Source organism: Apaloderma vittatum, unplaced genomic scaffold (genome assembly GCF_000703405.1).
Source record: "Apaloderma vittatum isolate BGI_N311 unplaced genomic scaffold, ASM70340v1 scaffold12825, whole genome shotgun sequence".
In the NCBI taxonomy this organism is placed as follows: domain Eukaryota; kingdom Metazoa; phylum Chordata; class Aves; order Trogoniformes; family Trogonidae; genus Apaloderma; species Apaloderma vittatum.
In genome coordinates this window covers 1-21,526 of record NW_009716616.1, presented here as the reverse complement: position 1 = coordinate 21,526, position 21,526 = coordinate 1, and the positions used below count along the sequence as shown (strand labels likewise).

At 37.9% G+C, this 21,526-nt stretch overlaps 1 protein-coding gene across 1 annotated transcript in view; it reads left to right on the top strand.

Moving 5' to 3' along the window:
• The window catches only part of VWA3B (von Willebrand factor A domain containing 3B), a 41,917-nt gene extending 20,594 nt beyond the window's left edge, over window positions 1–21,323 (top strand). The window contains exons 8-17 of the mRNA XM_009869613.1: window positions 2,029–2,145; window positions 5,039–5,232; window positions 5,875–6,029; window positions 8,056–8,194; window positions 9,558–9,689; window positions 13,644–13,742; window positions 16,612–16,794; window positions 18,203–18,330; window positions 19,848–19,954; window positions 21,022–21,323. Of these exons, the coding sequence (XP_009867915.1) occupies window positions 2,029–2,145; window positions 5,039–5,232; window positions 5,875–6,029; window positions 8,056–8,194; window positions 9,558–9,689; window positions 13,644–13,742; window positions 16,612–16,794; window positions 18,203–18,330; window positions 19,848–19,954; window positions 21,022–21,323 (1,556 nt within the window). The remainder of the gene's footprint in view (window positions 1–2,028; window positions 2,146–5,038; window positions 5,233–5,874; window positions 6,030–8,055; window positions 8,195–9,557; window positions 9,690–13,643; window positions 13,743–16,611; window positions 16,795–18,202; window positions 18,331–19,847; window positions 19,955–21,021) is intronic.
• The last annotated feature ends 203 nt before the right edge of the window (window positions 21,324–21,526 follow it).

The window sequence follows — 21,526 nt, the reverse complement described above, 5'->3', positions numbered from 1 at the left end:
AAGAGGCTAAGGTGGAGGTGGGTGAACCACCTGTTTAGCAAGAGGAACTTGCAACGCTTGTCACTGCTTGCAACCTGCTCTGCCAGTTGAATCCAGGATAAAACTGGTGCCGGATAAACGGTTTTCTAAACAACTTGACCTTCACAGTGTGCAGTTGATGCCTGCATTTGGCCTGTGTAATGAGTGTCTTCAAATACACGTTTTTTGAAAATGCATGCAGTTTTACTTTGCTGTGCTGCAGCATAAAAAAAGGAAAAAAATGTTCTTGTATAATAGCAATTCAATACACAGATCTTACTGAGGACGGTAACAATAATCTATAAATCTGATGGGTCTATAGCATCAATTTAAGCAGAAGTGAAGCAACACAATAATATAATCAGCATTGTTTTAGAGGTAGCTAAAATATGCGTACTTCTCTTAATAACATTGCATTAAAAGCATTTGTAAAATTAAATCTGGATCCCAGCATTTTATAACTTACGGAGGATATCCAGATTTAGTTGGAGACAGCTCCACTGGAATTGCACTCTTAACAGTTTGAAGCTTAGAAGTATGTGTGCATGTGGGGTAAATGCATGTGTTGGTGGTTTTAACTGTGACAAGAGGTGTGTATATATATCCAGTGGCTGATTGCTCATCAGAAAATCCATAGCTCTCTACTTGGTGGAATTTTGCCAATGCTCAGCTTTTGTATGTTTTGCATTTCTGGGGAGAGGTTTTTTTTATGAAAGAAAAGCTGACTTCTCTCTGAAGTACTTGAACAGAATATTTTTCTTAAACTTAAAAGGTAATGATGACAACCTGAATTTTTTCCTTCCTTTCGTGTTTTATACTGTGGAATGATCTGCTTTACTAGAGCTTTTTGTGATTTAGGAAATACTGATCTTTGCCCTAAATGGCTGAAACAGATGTTTTTGAAATGCAAGAAGGTCCCAGGAGATGGCAGTGTACAATAACACATTTCTAAATATTTCATAGAAACTAAAAGCGTTTCACAGTTAAAAATGAGTTGTTATTTTGTAAAATGTTCATATTATCATTTCAGGGAAATTTATCAAAGAACAAAATGATCAGGTTTGCTTACAGATAGCCCACTTTAGTAGACAAGTTTGCATGTTTTATCTCTACACTGAACCACTAGTGTATGTTAACTGAAACACTAGATGATAAGATAAAGTTTGCCTTGTTCAGCACCTTTATGTGCAATTCAGTAATAGGTTGTAGTCTACAGTAGGTTGTAGTCTGCATTTCTGATTAGGATAGCTCATGACTCAGTTTTTTTTCTGTTTTTGCTGTAACACTACAATTTTCCAGTATTGTCCTATATTGCAGTTTATATGCTGAGACTAACCTAATTTAACACGTTTTTCAAAATGCTTAGGTATATGTGGTACCTTGACTTCAGTAATTATACTTTACTAAATAGACACATTTTATTATTTTTTAATCAAGACAGACATGTTTATTGAGCTTAAAAAACCCCTTGTATCAACTCCAGGTTTGGATTTTTCCATTTTTTTTTGATAATAGAGCCTTATAGTAAAACATTTACCTTTTTTAACATTTATTTATGATGATTGAGAATTTTTAAGATGAAAATAAACTTAGCAAAATTTCATCACACACTCTTTAGAAAAAGAAGATCTAATTTTAAATAAAGGTATTCTTGTACTTTAAGGGAATTGAAAGATTTGAAAAGAACTTCTGTTTAAAGTTTCAAAGGTGGGTCTAATATTTGGAGCCAGTTTTTACAGTGAATTCCAGGGGATAATGTGTGAATTTCTTTGTGAAATTGCGTTATTATTGTCTGAGAGCGTTAAAAAGTATTTGCTTCTGTTGTGGAGAAATCTGTGGTCAACTCTGGAGATCACTTCCACCAGTCTAAGCACCTCTCATTGTCCTCCTGCCATCTTTGAGACCTTTTTTGAAGTCTGTCAAAGAACACCACTTGTCACTGTTGAGGAGTTATAAAAGGCAGAGATTATCTCAAAATGTCAAGTTCTGTATTTGTGATTTCTTTTGTAGTAGCTGGTGTCCGTGAAGATGTCTTTTTGATCTGGAAGGAGTTGGAAGAAGCCAGGGCTACAGTAAGAGAAGTTCAGAAAATTTTATCAGAATCTGACCAGCCTGCTTCTCAAGGTGGTATCATTTACGTTTCTTTCAAGAGAGTTATCATTGTATTAATAATCAATATTTCATCTGTGAAAAATTTTGATTACACATCAATTTGAGGATGATTTTCTCAGAAATGTCTATACACAGGTAGCACATACACTTGGCATCTAAATGTAGGGTTGCTTAAAACTTTCCATTACAAATCTCTGTTTAATATTGCTGAACTTTAACAGCTCAGGCTGAAACACATCATTTTAAGTTCACCAGTGACTAGGTTTAGAATTGCCCAGGTTTGAAGATATCAAAATATGTTTTCTGTGGTCTCTTCTTCTCTGCCTGGGCTAATAAATCTTTATTCTACACATCTGGGGAAGCACTTCATTGCTCTCCCATCATGTTCTTGGGATAGCCTCCAGCCTGGTAGCTAGTTTGTTCCCCTAAAAGGGAAGAAGTGTGGGTTTGAATTCTCTTAGTCAAAAGGAGAGAACTGAGACCGATTCCAGATGAGTGCTCTGACAACTCTTGTGTGAGGAACATCCATATTTGTTTATTAAACTGGTAGTTCCCACCGTTATGTTTGGCCTAGAACATGATCCATCTGTTTTTGTGTGCACATTGTTTCGATTGAGCCTTACGGGGGACAGAAGCATAGCGGGTTTCTAAATCTCTGGAAGGCTTAAACAGGGGGTGGTGAGAAGCTACTCAGCCCTGCTAAGATGGAGGTGCTCTGGGCATGCTCTAGAGCAGAATGATCACACTGACAAAATTTAAGTATTGAAAAATTAGGAATCTGTAGAGTCTAGACAGCCTCAGTATTGGACTGCAACTGAGGAGGTGGATTTTCAGGATCATAGCTGTGACTGTCAGTGCCTATATTCTGCATTAGTCACTGATTTTAAAATGCTTAACATGGCGTCTGATGGTATTTTTTGCGTAAGTTGATAAAAGATTCAGGTTGAATTAGCACAAGTCATCAGAGATTTTGTGTAGCTCCAGGATTGTTTTTGCAGTCCAATTGCTTTTGCTTTAGCTGGCTGGAGGCTGGAGCTTGGTGACTTCTTCTGGATCATCTGCTGAGGAACACTTTGTACAGTGAGTTGGTCAGTCACCTGAACTCTCAGTGGTGTGTTGAGATGCGTGACTAGGGTGGTGATGGTGAAGATTTGAAGCTGGGAGTTTTTCTCTGCCTGCACTGGATTTGTACATCTGTTAATAACACAACTCTGCAGGACTTAAGCTTGAGTTTTTTCTTCTGTGAAGGTATAATACAGTTCTTGATACTGGTAATAGCATCTTCTGACTCAGCGGGACTTTGCATATTAAATTAAACACGTATACCATAATGCATATGAACAAAAAGACCACAACAAATCTGCAATGGCAGCCCTAATTCCAGTGTTTACTTATGTGTTCCTGACTGTGCAGTTTTAATGTTCTTCTAATATTTGCCTTCATAAGTAATCACTTCATAAATAAATTAAAAGAAGTTAAATTAGAGTGTGATTTATTTTGTCAGTTCTTCAGTGTTATTTGACTGTTGTCTGTTGATCCAACTAACTGCAGTCTCTCTATCTGCCTAAATTTCTTCCTGTTTTTGCCTTCCCAACCTGTTTAAAATGCTCTCCTGCAAAATGTAGTTTGGTCGGAAGACTGCAATGTTCTGCAGGAGAAGAAACAGAGAAAAAGAGATGATTTTTTCTGCCAGCTCTCCAGATAATGCACTAGTTACCTAAACCAATATGTGACTTTTTACATAAAGCGTGTGGAAAAATTCTTTTTAAAATTATGTGCGTGCATTTGTGACTTGCCACACTGGCTGTTCTAAGGACCACAAGCATTCAGAAATTAAATGTTTCCACATGAACAGGCTGTGACCCTGCACCTGCCCCAATGCTGGCTGATCTCTTTGTGTATTAGGGCAATATACATCTCCATAGGTTTATTTACAGCCTCAGGGTCTCAATACTGTTGTTGCTGTGGCTACATCTAAACAGAGTAGACATCTATACAACTGAGGTCCACAGAAATTAAAGTGTGACAAAATATATTCACCCTGCTATGAGATCCACTGCTGGTTCATTTGGGTGTGGTTTATTGAGCTAATGATGAGTGAGTGTAGAGCCCTGTATCCTCTTACCAGTATCTGGAGGTATGCAGTGCCCAACCTTAACATGGACCTTAGATAATTTCTAAGACGGTATGACATAAAAGGGTAAACATAACAGTTGTAAGAGATCAGACAAAAAAGAAATCCTACTTCTTTCAGTATTAATAAAAATGCTAGAAGGTGGGTGTAGAGCTAGAGAAAATGCTAAGATGGTACACAAGTGATCCGTGGCTTGGGATACGTGGTGCAATATTCAGCCTACAAACAATGTTGCTGAGAAATCTCTCCCAAAGACATTGTAGTTTACCTTTTACTTTAAAGGGCCTTCTCTCAAAAAGACCAGTGACAGTGTTGACCAATGTGTTAACCAATGTTCTCAACTGTATTTCAAATTATATCTTCTGTTTTATTTTCTCAGATGTTTCTTCTTGAGGTTAAATATCTTATATAGGAATGTGTTCTGGCATTTTGTAATTCAGCCAATATGAAGATTAAGTCAACCTTCGTACTACAAAGAATATTCCTTTTATGTGCTGATTCTGTAGTTATTTATCTTCTTCGATCTCTGCCTTCTAATGGTTTTGCTCCAGTTACAAAGGATTTTTTGCAAAGAATTGTCTGATAAGAGAGAAAACCACGAACAAAGTAGAGAATATTAAAAACCAGTCAGAAATATCCATTCACTCCAATGCTGTCAGTGCCAGCAGAATAAGTTTGAAAATTTTGACTCCATATCAGTTTTTGAAAGTAGCTTGTCCAAAATGTACCATGGTATACAGGAGACTTTGTTTGTTTTGTTTTCTTTGTTAACAGCCAAAGATGATCATCCACTGCAAAAGCATACGCATGACAGATACTTGAATTCTGAGAAGTGGTTGAAGAAGTATGGCTTGAAAGCTCAGGAGCTCACACTGTACGATGCACTTGCTGATTGTACTTTTCGCCATGCTGAGGGCATTGTTGACATAAAAACTAAACCAGAGGATGAATCTTCACAAACTGATGCTGTGAGTGTTGTTAATTTTCCCTTGTGTCTTGTGAGTTGTTTGGTTTTACTTTTAAAGCTTGTAAACTTGACTGATAGATGAATTTATGATAAAGTGTATTGTCTGGTTTTTTTAATAGTTTTTGGTAAAATCAGCTGATTAGCAGAATGGGACAAAGATCGTCATAAATAAGATTGTTTCAAAAGGCTCTTTGTAAATTACTGTTTCAAGAAGTCCTTCCTGGTCCACATATAATCTGCAAAGACAAACCAGAACTGGCTTAAGCAGTGCCTTGGTTTTATATATTTGTATGGGGTAGGGCAAAGATTACTTGTCATCTTTATTTTTCCTTAGAAGTGCTGGTCTTGGCTGCTCCACTGTTTGCTGGTCCTTAAACAAATTTGGATTCATTTGTCTTTTATTTGTTTTTCTCAAGCTTTACTATTACACTCTGGTAAGATTCCATTTTTGCTAGCTATAAGAATAAAAACAGTTTCTATTGACTTTTGCTAGGAGCAAGTTCTGTGAACATCCCATCCCATGTACATTTCTGCACCTGTTCATGTGCAACAACCATGTAGGTTTGAAATTTTTTTGCCAGATATTAAAAGGACTACAAAATAATAAGTTTTGGAACATGAAGACTGTTTTTATTTGTTGTAGGACACAAATAGGAAGGTAATTGATGCAAAATACTGTGACAAGTTTGTACATACCTTCTGGAAAGATGGATCTGTAGTTCATGTGTATGTTAGTACAGAAAAGTATAAGCAGTATGAAGAGAAAATGAGGACAGCTCTCAGACAAGTGGAAGGAAGGTTAGTGTTCTGTCATATAAAATCAGTTTGTTTTATTTTACGTTGGTGTTGAAATGTTTGACATGTACTGTCATAATAAGCTGAAGTGGTTGGTAAACTGCCAGTAGTGATACAAAGCCAGAAACACATTTTAGATCAGATATTTGTGTCTAGGCCTTCTTAGTAACCATGTGACTGATGAAGAGTTTTATCTCTTGTCCACCTTCTGGAAGACAAATGTGGAAGTCGGTCTGCACCTTACTGAAATACTGCTGAAAGTGCCAAAAATCATCGGGACATAAGGTGGCAAAAAACTTATAGAATCCTCGATAAAACGTGGTAAACGTTCATCCTGTGTACCTAGGATCCCTTGTGATACATCCAACACCAAGCAGCACAGCTTGGCTTGCGTCCATACTAATAATGGTTTTCTAGTGTTCTTACAATTTTGTGTTGAAGACAAATTTGGACAGTCTAGATCAGTCGGGGCGAGAGCTATTAATGTATATGATCAGAAGGTCAGCGCTCAAGCTAACTCCCTCGTTTGCTTTTCTGCAGCCGTAGAGATAGACTCGTAGGTCTTTTAGGACATCTGCAGACAAATAGGCAATTGGAGGGTCTTATTTATCTGTTCTAAAGACGCTCTAAAGTAAATTGCCTCTTATATCTACATTAGGAGAAGAAGGAAACTTTAAAAATGGATATTGCAGAACCAAGAGAAAGAATAAATGTTGCCCTGTTTTGTATATTCAATGAGGCGTCTCACTGCAAAAAGCAACGTGTACTTCAATTTTATTGCTGCTTCTCTAGCAAAAGTGTAACAGCCTGATACACTTAGCAAGGTCAAACAGAGTTTTGTTACTCCTTTTAGTTTATCTTCATCTTACTCAATTTAGGTTAACATTAACGTACTGTGAAAGAAAAGTTTGAGGTGAAGGATTTTGCTGAATACGTGTTTTTGAAAACCAGGCCAAGATTTTGAGTTTGCTGTTTTAAATGATTTGTCTCATTGTTACAAAGTCTTGGTAGACCTCATGAAACACTTTTTGGGGAAGTAACTAATGGGAAAGTAGTTATCAGTAGCAAATGTAAAAAGATCCTTTAAGTTTCTATGACATCATTTTTAAACCTCTGTGGAGGTGAGTAATATTTTTCTCAGGGCCATAATACTCTGTCTGTTAAAGGTCTCTGTTTCAGAGTAGACAAGTGGTTTATGACTCTCAAGGGAAATCAGATTTGGACTTGCTGCAACCATTACTGAGGAAATGTTCTTGTACATAGCAGTATATATGCATGTATTTAACTCGCAGGCATGCTTCAATGCTGTTTAAAATGTAAAACTAGATCTGTATTTGATGCTCAAGGTCAGCAAAGCATTGAAGCATCTGTATTACATTAAGTTTCTTCAAAGTGCTCAAGTTTCGTGCAGAATAGGTTCTCAAGTGGTTTCCTGATAAGGGAGGCATATTAGCGTATCCTTAAAAGATTTCCTGAGTTCAGCCTGGAGAACATAGAATTACAGAATGGTTTGGCTTGGAAAGGACCTTAAAAATTACCTAGTTCCAACCCCTTGCCATGGGCAGGGACACCTCCCACCAGACCAGGTTGCTCCAAGCCCCATCCAGCCTGGCCTTGAGCACTTCCAGGGAGGGGGCAGCCACAGCTTCTCTGGGCAACCTGTGCCAGTGTCTCCTCACCCTTGTAGTGAGGAGTGAACAGTTGCAGGGGCAATACTTATTATAGTTACTTCTACTAGGTATTTCCCAGCTCGAACTACTTGACAATTGACTTTGTGAAGGTGTCGTATTGTTTCGTCTGTCTTGTCTGTCTCCAGATCCTACTGAAATCAGGAAATGGAAATGCCTTCTGTTGTTGCATAGGGACAAAGGATTAGTTCATCAAGGTGAATATACTGCTTCTGACAGCGGCTTGTAACAGGTGCTTAGGGAAAAGAATGCAGTGATAAAAGCTCCTCCTGTTAGATTCTGATACGCAAAGCTCCAAAGATTTTACAGACTAGGTTTTGATTGGTTTTCTTCTCCCCCAGGATTAAGTGGCTTCAACAGGGAAGCAGAGGGCTCTTTGGGAATGTGTTGGAAGATGATGTCTATATTCTTATTGATACATCCCAGTCTATGAAGGACAAGCTGCCACTGGTGAAGGAGAAAGTATTTCAGCTTATACAGGTATGATAAAGTGATGATCCTGAAGACTGAGGAGTGTTGTAGAGTACGCTGATTGTTACTGACTGTTACTCTGTTATTCAGTTTTAAAAACTATTTTTGAAATATAATAGCTTTATAAAAATATTTTTATTTTTCTTGATGTGCTCATTTTTCAGATATAAATTTATAAGTTTTTCCTCATTTGTACAAATACTTGAAAAAATCAGGAGCAAATGTTAGAAATTAAAAAGGCATATATAGTTCTTTCCATCAAGCTACCTCCCTCCTGAAAAACAAGAAAAGAAAACAGAAAAAAAGCTATGTAATTAAACACCTTTTGGCATTTTAATTTTTATTTTTAAGAAGTGTCATCCAGTTCCTCTAGCGTATTGTCATTTGTAATATGTATTCTAGATTTACTTTCATACTTTTACAAGAGAGGGTGTAGAACGTTCTGAACTTTTTTGCATCTTACAATGACTCAGAACTTTGGAAAGGGGCTTGCAAAGTGCAAAAAGTACCTCAAAAGCAGTGAGTACCAGGAGACACACCTAAAAGGATTTGTCACACCTAATTTTAGAAATCTGCAATGATGTCATCTAAGCTTGCATTAATATTTGAGAGAAACAGGAACTGTTGAAATATGATTATTCCTAACTTCTTTTAGACATGAGAGGACTAACTGACAAATAAAAATTCTGTCAGTCATCGATAACTATCCTTAGCGGGGCTAGAAAATTTAAAACTGTAACAGAGGGGTTTTTGAGCTATGTCATTCTCTAGGTGGATCAGCACCAGATAATTATTAGATACTGTGCCAGAAGGTTTCACAGGCAGCTGCACAAAAATGGTGATGAAAGGCAGGCAAAGATTCTGAGCTCTGAAAGTCTGTATAGCTTGCACAAATCTTCCCCTCCTTATAACTTCTGTCCAAATGCAACTTCAGCAAATTCTTAACTTAATTCTCTTTTGCTGTCCTAGTGTCCCTTGCCAGTTTGCTATGTTTAATTCTTGTTCTCGTGCTCTACATTATGTCTTAGTTTCTGATTTCAATTTCCCTTGGTAAGCAATCATAATCTCCTCCTTATACCACTGTTTATACAGTTTTGTCTCTCTCTTTCTTGTTCTCCTTGACATTTGCTGCTCAAGTAGTTTGAGAAGTATGAGTAAATGGAGACATTGGGAAGTTCAAGTAATCTTAATAATTGCAGGCAATAATTGTCTCTGTCTCTTTATGTCTATACGCCATAACTGAGTATTGTAATAGTTTATTGTAACCATGTAATCAACTAAAAATATTAATTAAATCAACTCCTACTAGTCAGTATTTCAGGACACATGTATTTTTTAACACAGAGTAAAATGTAGATGCTGTCTCTTGCAGGAACAACTGAGATACAAAAAGAGATTTAACTTTGTGAAATTTAGTGCCCGAGCAGTGCCATGGCAAGGGAAACTTGCTGAAGTTAATGAGGAAAATTTGCAAGATGCTTGGCTGTGGATAAAAGGGCTTGAGGTAACATGACAACTAATTAATGCAAAGCACGTTTGTACAAAGTTGTATTTGTAAGTCTTCTCTGTCTGTATGGCTGGGATATTTTTGGATAGACTAAGTATTTGGCTTGCGTAAGCTCAAAATACAGATGGCATAGAGACTTCAGTAGATCTGAGAATAACGTATTATCTGTCAGGCATAGTAATCCTTTAACAGTGGACCTGTTTATGAGATCATATTAATTCAACTCGCAGCCTGCTATGTTGAGCAGCCACGACGCAAACATTGGCCAATTTGATTTCTATGGGAACTGTGACAGTGCTCAGACCCTGTGACTCGGTTTGTCACTCCGGCTGCAGGGCTGCTGCAAGGACCAGGGCTGTCACCGGCAGACTTAAAACTCAGAGGTGGTAAGGGAAACTGCTGCCAGTGAGCTGGAGGAGCATTTCCAGTCCCTTTTGGTGCATAGGTAGACAGCTGACTTTAACTTCATAGCAGCACAAGAGCAACCATACTAGGACCTAGCATCTGTCTATCTATCCAATATTCTTTCTCTGACAACATCTGAGGATTTTCCCCCAAAACAGAGTAAAAATGCCTGTAGTCAGCCACAGCCAGCCACCAGGTTGCAACTGTCAGCAGCTTTAGGAATAGTTAACGTGTCAAGTGTGGACAGCAATGCTAGGAGCACAGGACTGAAAATTAGGCGTGCAACAGTAAAGATATGTCCCATGTTGTGGTTTCTAACACACACACACAAAAATATTTATATAATAAAACTCCTCAGCATTATGACAGCTCTTCTTCATGCTTAATAATGAAATTCCTGGGAATGAGGGAATTGGGGAAGCTGCATAATACCTTTGAGACTACAAAGCAAGATAAATAACTTTGTATTCTCCAAAAATACTAACAGATAAACACACAGAGAAAAGAAAATAATAGTGAGACCTCACTGGGTAGTTGATGAATACTTATAACTGAGGTTAGTAAACTTAATTTTACTACCTTCCTTGAGACTTGAAAAGTTGTCTCTTTCAGCCATATTTGTGGTACAGCATCCTGCAAGCTCAGTAATACTTTGAACTACTAAAATTTAATACTGTCTTGTATATGCATTTGAGGATGGCCTTTTTCATTATTATTCATGAAGTTATGAATTGTTAATCATAAATTTCCTTCTAAGATCTAGATATCTGAAATGGTCCAGGGAATGGTACAAGAACATTTTTGGGGAGGGGGATGACCTCTGCTGCTGACCTTTTAGCCTGTGTAAAGCAGTGCAGGCATAAGTCTGAGATCAGAAAGCTGGCTTTACAGTGCAGCTGGAATGAACAGAGGATTGCTCTGGAATATTAATCAGGGTAGATCCTTTGATCTCATTTTATACTCTTCGGTCCCAGGATGTCAAACAAGGAAGCTGAGCTATAAACAGTAACTTACTGTTCCTTAAAGATCTTTTAGAGGTGATGACATTTAAAATTTTAGGGGTGATTATGCCATGTAGTTGAAGTATGTCAACTTTTTTTAAACACTGATAAAAATAGTGTTCATTTATAACAGCAGCAACTGCGAAATCTAAAAATAACAGCTTTTACGATGAGATGCAGTTATTTCCCTCGCATCATCAGCATCCACAGTATGTTCTCATGGTATAGTGGAAAAAGTTGTTGTGTTTGAAAAAAAATCAAAACCATGTACCATCATTAAAAAGAGACAGGATGGCCAATTTACACATAATACTGATTATGTGTGCCTAAAACTTTGTAACAGTCCACCTGTTAACCTAGGACTTCGATTAAACCATGTCCCTAAGCACCACATCTACACTTCTTTTAAATACCTCCACAGATGGTGACTCCACCACTTCCCTGGGCAGTCTGTTCCAATGCTTAAAAAGCCTTTTGGTGAAGAAATTTTTCCTAGTGTCCAATCTAAATCTCCCCTGGAGCAACTTTAGGCCATTTGCTCTAGTTCTATTGCTTGTTACTTGGGAGAAGAGACCAATCCCCACCTCTCCACAACCTCCTTTCAGGTAGTTGTAGGGAGCAATAAAGTCTCCCCTCAGGCTCCTTTTCTCCAGGGCTAAACAATCCCAGTCCCCTGAGCCACTCCTCATAAGACTTGTGCTCTAGACCCTTCACCAGCTTTGTTGCCCTTCTCTGTACCCTCTCCAGCTCCTCAGTGTCCGTCTTGTAGCAAGGGGCCCAAAACTGAACACAGGATTCCAGGTGTGGCCTCACCAGTGCTAAGTGCAGGGGCACAACCCCTTCCACGGACCTGCTGGCCACACTATATCTGATACAAGCCAGGGTGCCTTTGTGGCCGCCTGGGCACACTGCTGGCTCTTTTTCAGCCAGCTGTTCCACCAGCACTCCCAGGTCCCTCTCTGCCTGATGGCTCTCCAGCGACCCTTCCCCAAGCCTGTAGTGCTGCCAGGAGTTGTTGTGACCCAAGTGCAGGACCTAGCCCTTGGCTTTGTTGAACCTCATGCAACTGGCCTCAGCCCATGGATCCAACCTGTCCAGATCTCTCTGTAGAGCCTTCCTACTCTCAAGCAGATCAGCACTCCTGTCTAGCTTTGTGTCATCTGCGAACTTACTGAGGGTGCATTCAATCCCTTCATCCAGATCACTGACAGAAATATTAAAGAAAACTGTCCCCAATACTGAGCCCTGGGGAACACCACTTGTGACCGGCTGCCAACTGGATTTAATTCCGTTCACCACCTCTCTTTGGGCTCAGCCATACAGCCAGTGTTTTACCCAGCAAAGGGTACACCCATCCAAGCCATGAGTAGCCAATTTCTTCAGGAGAATGCTGTGTACCTTTTATTCCATTTCACCTAATTTACTTCCTTTGCCCTTTAAAATAGAACTATTTGCTGAAGGGAAGGACTAGAAGTTTTAACACAACTAATAGGACTGAAGAAATGCTGTCTTAATATAGTTTTGCATATATGGGTCAATGTTAGCGATTTATTTTTAATCTTCTGTACTGCATTATATACGCGGACCCTGAGTCTCTTCTCACACTGCTACAATCCTCATTGCTTTCCAGAGTGGTACTCAGGTGTCACACTAGTGTAAAACAGCCTCACATCTTTTCAGGGATTTTGCTTTGGCACCGTTAAAAGACTAAGAGTTGACGAAACACTTTTCCACAGGGATAAAACCTTACTTTCCCCTTAAATTTGGAAGGTTTTGTACACTGAATGTTTGAAACGTGGAAATCTGAAGATGAAAACTTTAGGTTTTAGGTTCCTATAAGCTGTGAAATGCTTTTTAGTGAGTTTAGAGTTGCATTTAGTCTAAAAAGAAAGATACAGATCATGATCACTAAGTATATAAATAACACCGGAAAAGTGCTATTACTGTAATATGATTTTTTAGGGGACACAGTATTGCTTTACTGTGAATGTTTCATTGTTATTGCTTAACACTTTTGTGTTAAAAAATAAATAATGTTTATATTGAGGTGCTGAGTGGGCAGATAGTCTGACAAAAATATTGTTCAGAAAGCCAGGAAGTACCTACTTTTGAGAAATACACTTGCGCAACTCTTTTGTGGAGCTTTTGAATTATTTGATTAAGTAAAATAGATATTTCAAGGGAGTGTGTTGCGTTGGAAGCAGCAGTGGGAAGATATAATAGAATATATCTTTTGTCTTACATCCTCCCACTTGTTTATAGTCTTTTAGTGATTGCTTTTTTTTCTACAGCTCATATTTCTGCTGCCAGCATTTTGCTAATGTGTGTTTGCATAAGCACTGAATACCGATTTGATAAGAAATTATGCTACTTTGACACTTGCTTTGATTTTTCTGGCTATTTGACATCAATATCTTCACCATTTTATTACTCATTTCAGTTCCATAATATCCCTTGAATCTGTACACTATCATTATGAATTTAAGAACAGAAGCAAAGAACTGTAAGTATTTATAACTGTTTCTTTGTCTTTTTGGTTTCTTAGGTTGGAAGTTCCACAAATACACTCGAAGCTCTTCAGATTGCTTTTGCTGATAATGGCACTCAGGCTATTTATCTCTTAACTGATGGGAGACCTGACCAGGTATTTCTGAAATGACAAAACAGAAAATGCAATAGTGTGGTGACATAAGGCTGAAGTATGAATATCATACCTACAGAGAGAGCTGAGTCTCTTGGAGGCTCTGGAATGTTGTCATAATATTGAAAAATTCTGTCTGAGAAATGTGTGAAATTGTGAAACAATTTTGATTAGAACCTTCCACCCACAGTCCAGTCTTTGATGCATCATAACACATGGCATTTCTCGGTTGTTTTAAGAATCAATTAAACATTAATGCTGTATTTTAGTGCCATGGTTAGTATTTATATTAAATAAAATGTCTCCCTAACTTAGTACAAATATCTTATGAATTCAAAACAAAAACATAATGATGGTCCCATGATATGGTTGGATTTAAATATTAGGCTTTTGCAATCTTGCTTGAAAATCCAAAAAGAGAATGATTGATAGCAAAAAAAACCCAAACCCAAGTTTGTGTCCAACATGTTTCCTCAAAGAACACATCAAATATGTAAGTATCTTCTTACTTTCTGTTGCAGAACTTATTTAAAGACTGTGTCATGTCTGAGAGTCCAATTATTAAATTACTTTATTTTCATATAAAGATATAACCATTATTGTTGCTCAACTAGGTCAATGTATGATTCCATTGTTATCCTACTGAGTCAAATTTGATGTCATGTAGGTGCAGTTCTGGAGTAGCAGCTGGGAATGACATTTTAAAAATATTTTATTTGCCCTTGAAAACTTAGCTTGGATGTAATGCAGCAAAAACCTGACTTGACTTAGGTAAATAGCTGGGCTGAAGGCCACATGAGATTAATTACTGAAGCATACTCAATAAATCTAGGATTCAGAAAAGACCGGAAACCAACAGAAACATTTCTTTGTATCTTGATAAAGAAGAAATGTTGCTAAACGTCCGCTTTTCTTTTTGTTCTGCTTTTCTTGATAAGAGGAAAGAGGCCCACAGGAAAGGATGGATTTATATGCTTCAAAACGGTTTGAATATCAAAATGTAAACATGATTTTAAATTATCAGAAGAGAAACTTTGACTCATGTCTTTTTGTGTTGTTGTCAATTTTAGTTTTATTCTTTGATATTTTCTAAAGAAAAATTGATTATTATTGTTTATTACTTATTAAAACTCAATCTGCAGCAGATTAATATATTCACATTGTTTCACACTTAGCTAGGAGCATATATTAAAATTTTATTAAAGAATACTTTGGCTTATTCAAATTCTTCATATTAATATTTTAAGTTTGAAAAAAATGAATATTTAATTTCTTTTTACTTAGCTAATAATGACTTTTATGTTTTATACTTTTTACATGAAAAAGGAGACATGGCCAAGATTGCTTGTAACTATTAAAGTACAACAAAAAATTATATTGTAAATATTGTTAAATTTGTCAAGATTTATGACAATATTCTGAATAACCGAACTGTTGTTAGAAGTTAAAGAACTGGGTCAATAATTTCTTTCCACAGATCTTTCAATATATTTATACATGGTAGAACTTTTACTTACTCATCTAATTTCTAATTCTTTATTGGAGGAGGAACACTAACTTTCCTATTTTCTCAGCCTCTGTTTTGCTTCCTGGTATCAAATCAACTTTTCACTGAACTAATTTAGCTTAATAAGAATATCAAAGTTATATACATCTAAAAATACTAATATATACATCCAATGATACTAAATATCGATGTAGGAGTTTGTTTTCCTTAATTTTTGCAATTTCTTTTAAGATCTCAGAAATAGAGCACTAATTATATTATAATTTACATTTTATTTTATTGGAGTGTCCTGTGCCTTAATGCATTGTGTTTCAAATTCAGCTTTAAATTATCTCACTTTATATAATTGTGAAATAGCAATCCATATAAAATATATGCTTTTAACTGATCTATACAAGTCTCTAAGAAACAGTATGACTGATTAAATTCGTATAATCACAGCATGGTTTGGGTTGAAAGGGACCTTAAAGATCACCTAGTTCCAACTCCCGTGCCGTGGGCAGGGACATCTCCCACCAGCCCAGGTTGCTCCAAGCCCCATCCAGCCTGGCCTTGAGCACTGCCAGGGAGGGGGCAGCCACAGCTTCTCTGGGCAACCTGTTCCAGTGTCTCACCACCCTGCAGTGTTTTGGCCCTGACTGGAGGCCAGGAGCTCACCAACGCTGCTCTATCACTCCTCTTTTTCAGATGAACAGGGGAGAGGTAAGATGTAACAAGAGGCCAGTGCGTTAAGATAAAAAGCAGTTTAATGTAGGAATAGCAAACACTGCACGTGGAAGCAAAGCCAAACAAAGATTATTCTCTACTTCCCATCAGCGGGCGATGTCTGGCCGCTTTCCCAGGAAGCAGAGTTCCAGTACGCGTAGCGATTGCTCTGGAGGAAATCACAAACAGCGAGTGCCCCCCCACTTCCCTCTTCCTTCTCGCTTTTATATCTGAGCTGAGGTCATATGATATGGAATAACCCTTTGGTCAGTTTGGGTCAGCTGGCCCGGCTGTGTCCCCTCCCAACATGTTGCCCGACCCCAGCCTGCTGTTGGGGGAATGTTGGAAAACCACAGCCTTGGTGCTGTGTGAGCACTGCTCAGCAGTAGCCAAAACACCGAGGTGCTATCAACACCCTTCCAGCTACCGTTCCAAAAACCACAGCACTGAGAGAGCTGCTGTGGGAAGATTAACTCCACCTCAGCCTGACCCAATACACACTCTCATAGAAGACAATTTCTTCCTTACATCTAGTCTAAATCTGCCGTCTTTCAGTTCGAAACTGTAACCCTTGTCCTATCAAACTTACATGAATTGTCCGTGTTTTGAAAAGTCCATTTCTAAGTGCCACATGTTTAATACATATTTTTCAATTTTCAGCTCCCCGAAAAGATTTTGGCTCAAGTCCAGCTTCATCGTAAAATTCCCATCCATACTGTATCTTTCAACTGTGATGACATAGAAGCTAATAAATTTTTGTATGAACTATCTACTGAAACAGAGGGCCGGTTTCATTATTACAACATTTATTTGACTGAACGTGATGCTTCGGATTTTGCTGTTGTGAGTATCTAGAAATCAATGTACTTATTCATGCTATTCAAGAACCATGTGACTCGTATTATTGTGATTTCATATTACAATAGATTAGTAAAAAAAGAAGGTTAATCCTAGTCAGATTTGAAGTGATGAGAAAGTAATGACTGTGACATTTTTTGCTTATGAAATTTTATTGGACCACAGCCAAAAAATCCCCAAATATCTGCAAAATACCTTTGTAGTGGTACTGTTGCAAAAATAAACCAAACTAAAATAATAATAATAATAAAAAAAAGACAAACAGAAAATAAACCCCCAAACCAAATCCCCAGATACATACTGACTGAATTCAGCTCTGAAAGAAACACATGTGATCTCTGCTGTCTTAGAAATATGTTACTGTTTTGAAATATTGCTTATATCTTGTTACAAGAGAATGCAGAGCTGAATTTGAGTGATGATGGATGAATAATTCTACGAATTTTGCTAAAAGTTCTCTCAGCAATAGCCACTGGGGAGAGTTCTATAATGAGTAAAATGACTAGAATAGCAGTGATCTATCACGTGTGACTAAGCAGCTCAATCTAACAATCCTCGGTAGGAAATTTGTAAATAGACTAACAGAAACACCAATTTAAAGCATATTCTTGTTTTTAATTAAAGTTAGTATTCAGTTAATTAGTTCCACAAGTTTTAGGAATGGTGGTAGTGGAACAATGAAAAAAACAAGGAATCAGACAGTAGCAGGAAAAGTAGAATTTTGCAGACACTGATTAGAAGGAATATGAGAAAATACTCCAGCTCTTCAAAGATATTGGAGAGTGTACTGGGCAATTTTGGTGATTTTGCTGATGTGGACTATGTGACCTTGCACATGTTGGAAAGATGAGGGCCAGTGTCCACATTGTCCATTACCATTCTGTCCCTATGGGACTTGTAAAGTGATCATCATTGGAATTTCCTTCCTGTTTCCTCCCATAGTCCAAATGATTCCAAGTTAGATCCAACATTTACTTGAAGAGTATGGTTTTTACTTCCCATTTTTCAGAGACAGTGTGGGATACAGCTGTGATCTGTAGAATGACAGGACAACAGCTGTAATGTACATATCTTGTATTTTATTTTTTCCATATTTATTTGCTTGTAACAAGGGGAGGCAATGACCTCATTACATTATTCAGACATATGGCTGTTCATATCTCAAGGGGTAATTCTCTCAAGAGAATGCTTGTCCTTTTCCTAAAAAGGAGTAACAATTTGAAAAGTTCTATTGCCAAGCACAGGAGACTACCTGCAAAAGTATACAAAGTTTTGCAGCTGTCCTAACAGAGCCATTATTCCAAATTATTATCAGATCTTGCATAGTTTTCACTCAGAAATGAAACATGTTTAGGAGTGATTGTAATAAAACGTTTGATTTTCTTTTTGTTAGAGTGAAGACATACGTCTTTTGAAAAGAGAGATTGAACAAGGAAAAAGAGACCTAGAGACAGTGAAGGCCATTCATGCCAAATGTCTGATGATGGATTGTTATAATGGAGAAAATAATCCAGAGAATAAGTATGTCCTCATATTGCTATTATGTTAATAAGAGATATGAGCTATCTATTAGATTTCTCCTTTTTCATTGTCTTGCATTTTTGGCCTTTGACAATCTCCTCTTTTAAAAACAAAGTTCGTGGTTTGTGGGTTTTTTAAACAGTTACAGTAATGGAAAAGAAAAATCTTGAAAAACACACTAGTACTCTGATGCTGAAACAAAATGATCTCAAATATCTCAGTAGTCTCAAATTATTGGGACTAGTTAAAGCAAAGAAGTGAAAATATTTTTCTGTCTCCAGCACGTGATAAAGTTACTCCCTGTGACCTAGGAAATTCGTGTAAAATTATTGTCCTACAGGTAGAGCTGGCTTGCTACTTCATGACTGAATTGCCACTCATTGGGATATGCTGACTGAAATATAAATTATATCCAAATGTATTTGTTTAGTAGATGGCAAACACCATGAACAAAATCCAGCTTGCTTCTTTTCACATTTTTGGTTTTACAATGTTATGTCTATATGGTCACAACATATTTATCCTTGGTTTTTATCAGAAGTAATCTCATCATTAGAAATAGTTACATGTTCAGCATGAGTTGAACAAAGTGATGAAAAACGGCTGGTGCCAAGAATGACCATTCAAAAACAAGTTCTTCCACAGCAAACTGAAGACAGATTCCTGAGCCATTGTGGAAAAGTTTTTTTCATGTTTGATTATACTGGGTTTCTCTCTGGGAAACAACCACAAATCTAGCTTCAAGCATGAAATCACCTGTAATCTCTACAGGAGCACAGCCCAGTAGCTTGCGCAGTGCCCAATTTATATGTGCAGTAATGGTACAAAAGCAAAAACTCTGTTAAAAAAGACGGGTTATTAAGATAAAATTCTGTTTAAAATAGTATGATAAAATAAAGGTATTAAACCAAAGTAAAGTAAATTAAAAGTGCAGAGTGCTGTGGAACAATTTTGTATGTGTGGAAGGGAGGTAACGTGTCCAGTTTAGAAGAGTGTTTATTTCAGAATTTTCATTTTTATGTTTTATTAATGCTGAGACTTAGGTATATATGTATGTGACTATATATATACACGTATGTGTATGTGTGTGTCGGTTATTTTCATTGCTGATGGTAAATTTACTCGTTCCTCCTGGATTCAAAGTGGGTATAACAGAACATTCTGACTTTATTAAAAACATATGAGGGTGTTGCCTTAAAAGTAATGAACATCTTTTAAATAGACTAAGAAATGACTTTTAAATAGTTTTAAAAAGCTAAGAATATTTCAACTTCCTTTGAAGTTCCCTTTGAAGTGCAGACTGGGATAATAGAGAAAATTTTCCGTACTGCTAGAAGCATTTCAAATGAGTATTTAAATTAGCAGAAAACTTGAGCTTAGCGGTTTTTAAACCAGTGTTACATGTCTGAAACAATTTCTTGCTTGTTTGTTTTGTCACTTACAAGCAGTAATCACAAGCAGAAACATCCTGTGTCTTCTGTAACCATGCGCATTGAAGAACTGAGCGCTACTCCCAGCAGTAAGCTCTGCTGTGCTTCGAAAGAGCCGGCACCGACACCACGTCAGCAAATCTGGGAAACCACTGCTGACAGTCCAGCCCCAGGGAAGAAAGCATTACATGCAGGTAAAGCTAAAATGAGCTGTAGTCATTAGCAGAATTTGTCCACTAGCTTGCAAAGCTTCTGGTAAAAATAGCAAAATGCATCCTTCATAGGAACAAATGAGACTTTTGATGATTTAAACACTCATCTTTCTGACATTCTAACTAACTTACCTGCAATTTTACTTCTCAGCCATCTTTCTCATTGCACCCAAACAGACAGACTCAGTCTGCTCATTTGTGCTTCATCATAGGCTCTGCAATGAAAAACTAACCTTTTTAACAGAATGTTTTGAAAGTTCTGTAAACAGCTTTCACAGTAACTATCAAACCCCTATCTCTTTTTATTGTAGGGACTAGTGGGAAAGTCCTATGAGAGGCTGAGGGAGCTGGGCCTGTTTATCCTGGAGGAGACTCAGGGGGCACCTACTCACTCTCTACAACTGCCTGAAGGGAGGGTGTAGTCAGGTGGGGGTCGGGCTCTTCTCCCGGGCAACCAGTGACAGGACGAGAGGGCACGGCCTGAAACTGCGTCAGGGAAGGTTTAGGTTGGATCTCAGGAAGCACTTCCTCACGGAGAGGGTGATCAGGCACTGGGATGCACTGCCCAGGGAACTGGTGGAGTCACCGTCCCTGGAGGTGTTTAAGGATAGGCTGGATGTGGCACTTAATGCTGTGGTCTAATTGATGTGATGGTGTTGGGTCATAGGCTGGACTTGATGATCTCAGAGGTCTTTTCCAGCCTCAACAATTCTGTGATTCTGTGATTAAGCAAGAATGAAGAATTGATCTATGTTTCACTATTTACAGCATTACTTACATTAACATTTTTCCTTACTGCACCTGCAACAGTATATTTCTCTTCGAAGTACATTTTTTTTATTCAGTCTGAAACCAAGTTTACCAGCTGATGTAAATGAAGTCTTCATCCGTTGGAAAGTACAAAGTACAAATAAGTGCTGAAGTAATTTTGTATCTGAGGTCTTGTGTAGGCAATCCCTCAAAATCTGGGACCGGATACCAAAGAGGAACTCAAAAATCCCAGCCATGTGAGAAGTTATCCCTTTCTTTTCCTTTTCAACACCCTACAGGGCAAACTAAGACGAGTCTGCTGCGGATCCTGAGCCATAGTATCAAATCTAGGGAAGAAAGATCAGAGGAAGGAATATCTCCTGGAAAAACAAGTTTTTCTGTCAAGAAGAGCATGAAATGTATTACTATTTTCGAAGGCAAGTTGACAGAACAGGAAGCTCTGGGTGGGGGAGACGACAATGTTTCTTCTTCCACGTTCGTACTGCTGGGGCCTCGTTTCAGGCAAAATAGTGCAGACCTGCAGTATAAAGGACTAGAACATAGCAGAGATGCAGAGAACTGGACACACAGGAGGGTGTAACAAGGTCCTTACAGCTGCAGGCAGACTTCTGCCAGGGCCCAAACTATTCCATTTACAACAGCATAGTCATGACCACAGTATGTGGTGTCTGTGGTACAGCTATGCCTTGGCTGCTGAAAGGATATCACAGTTTTTTCTTATCAGCAGAATAAACAGATCTTGAAAATTTCTTACTGTCGTAGGTTAGGGCTGGGCCGGCCTCT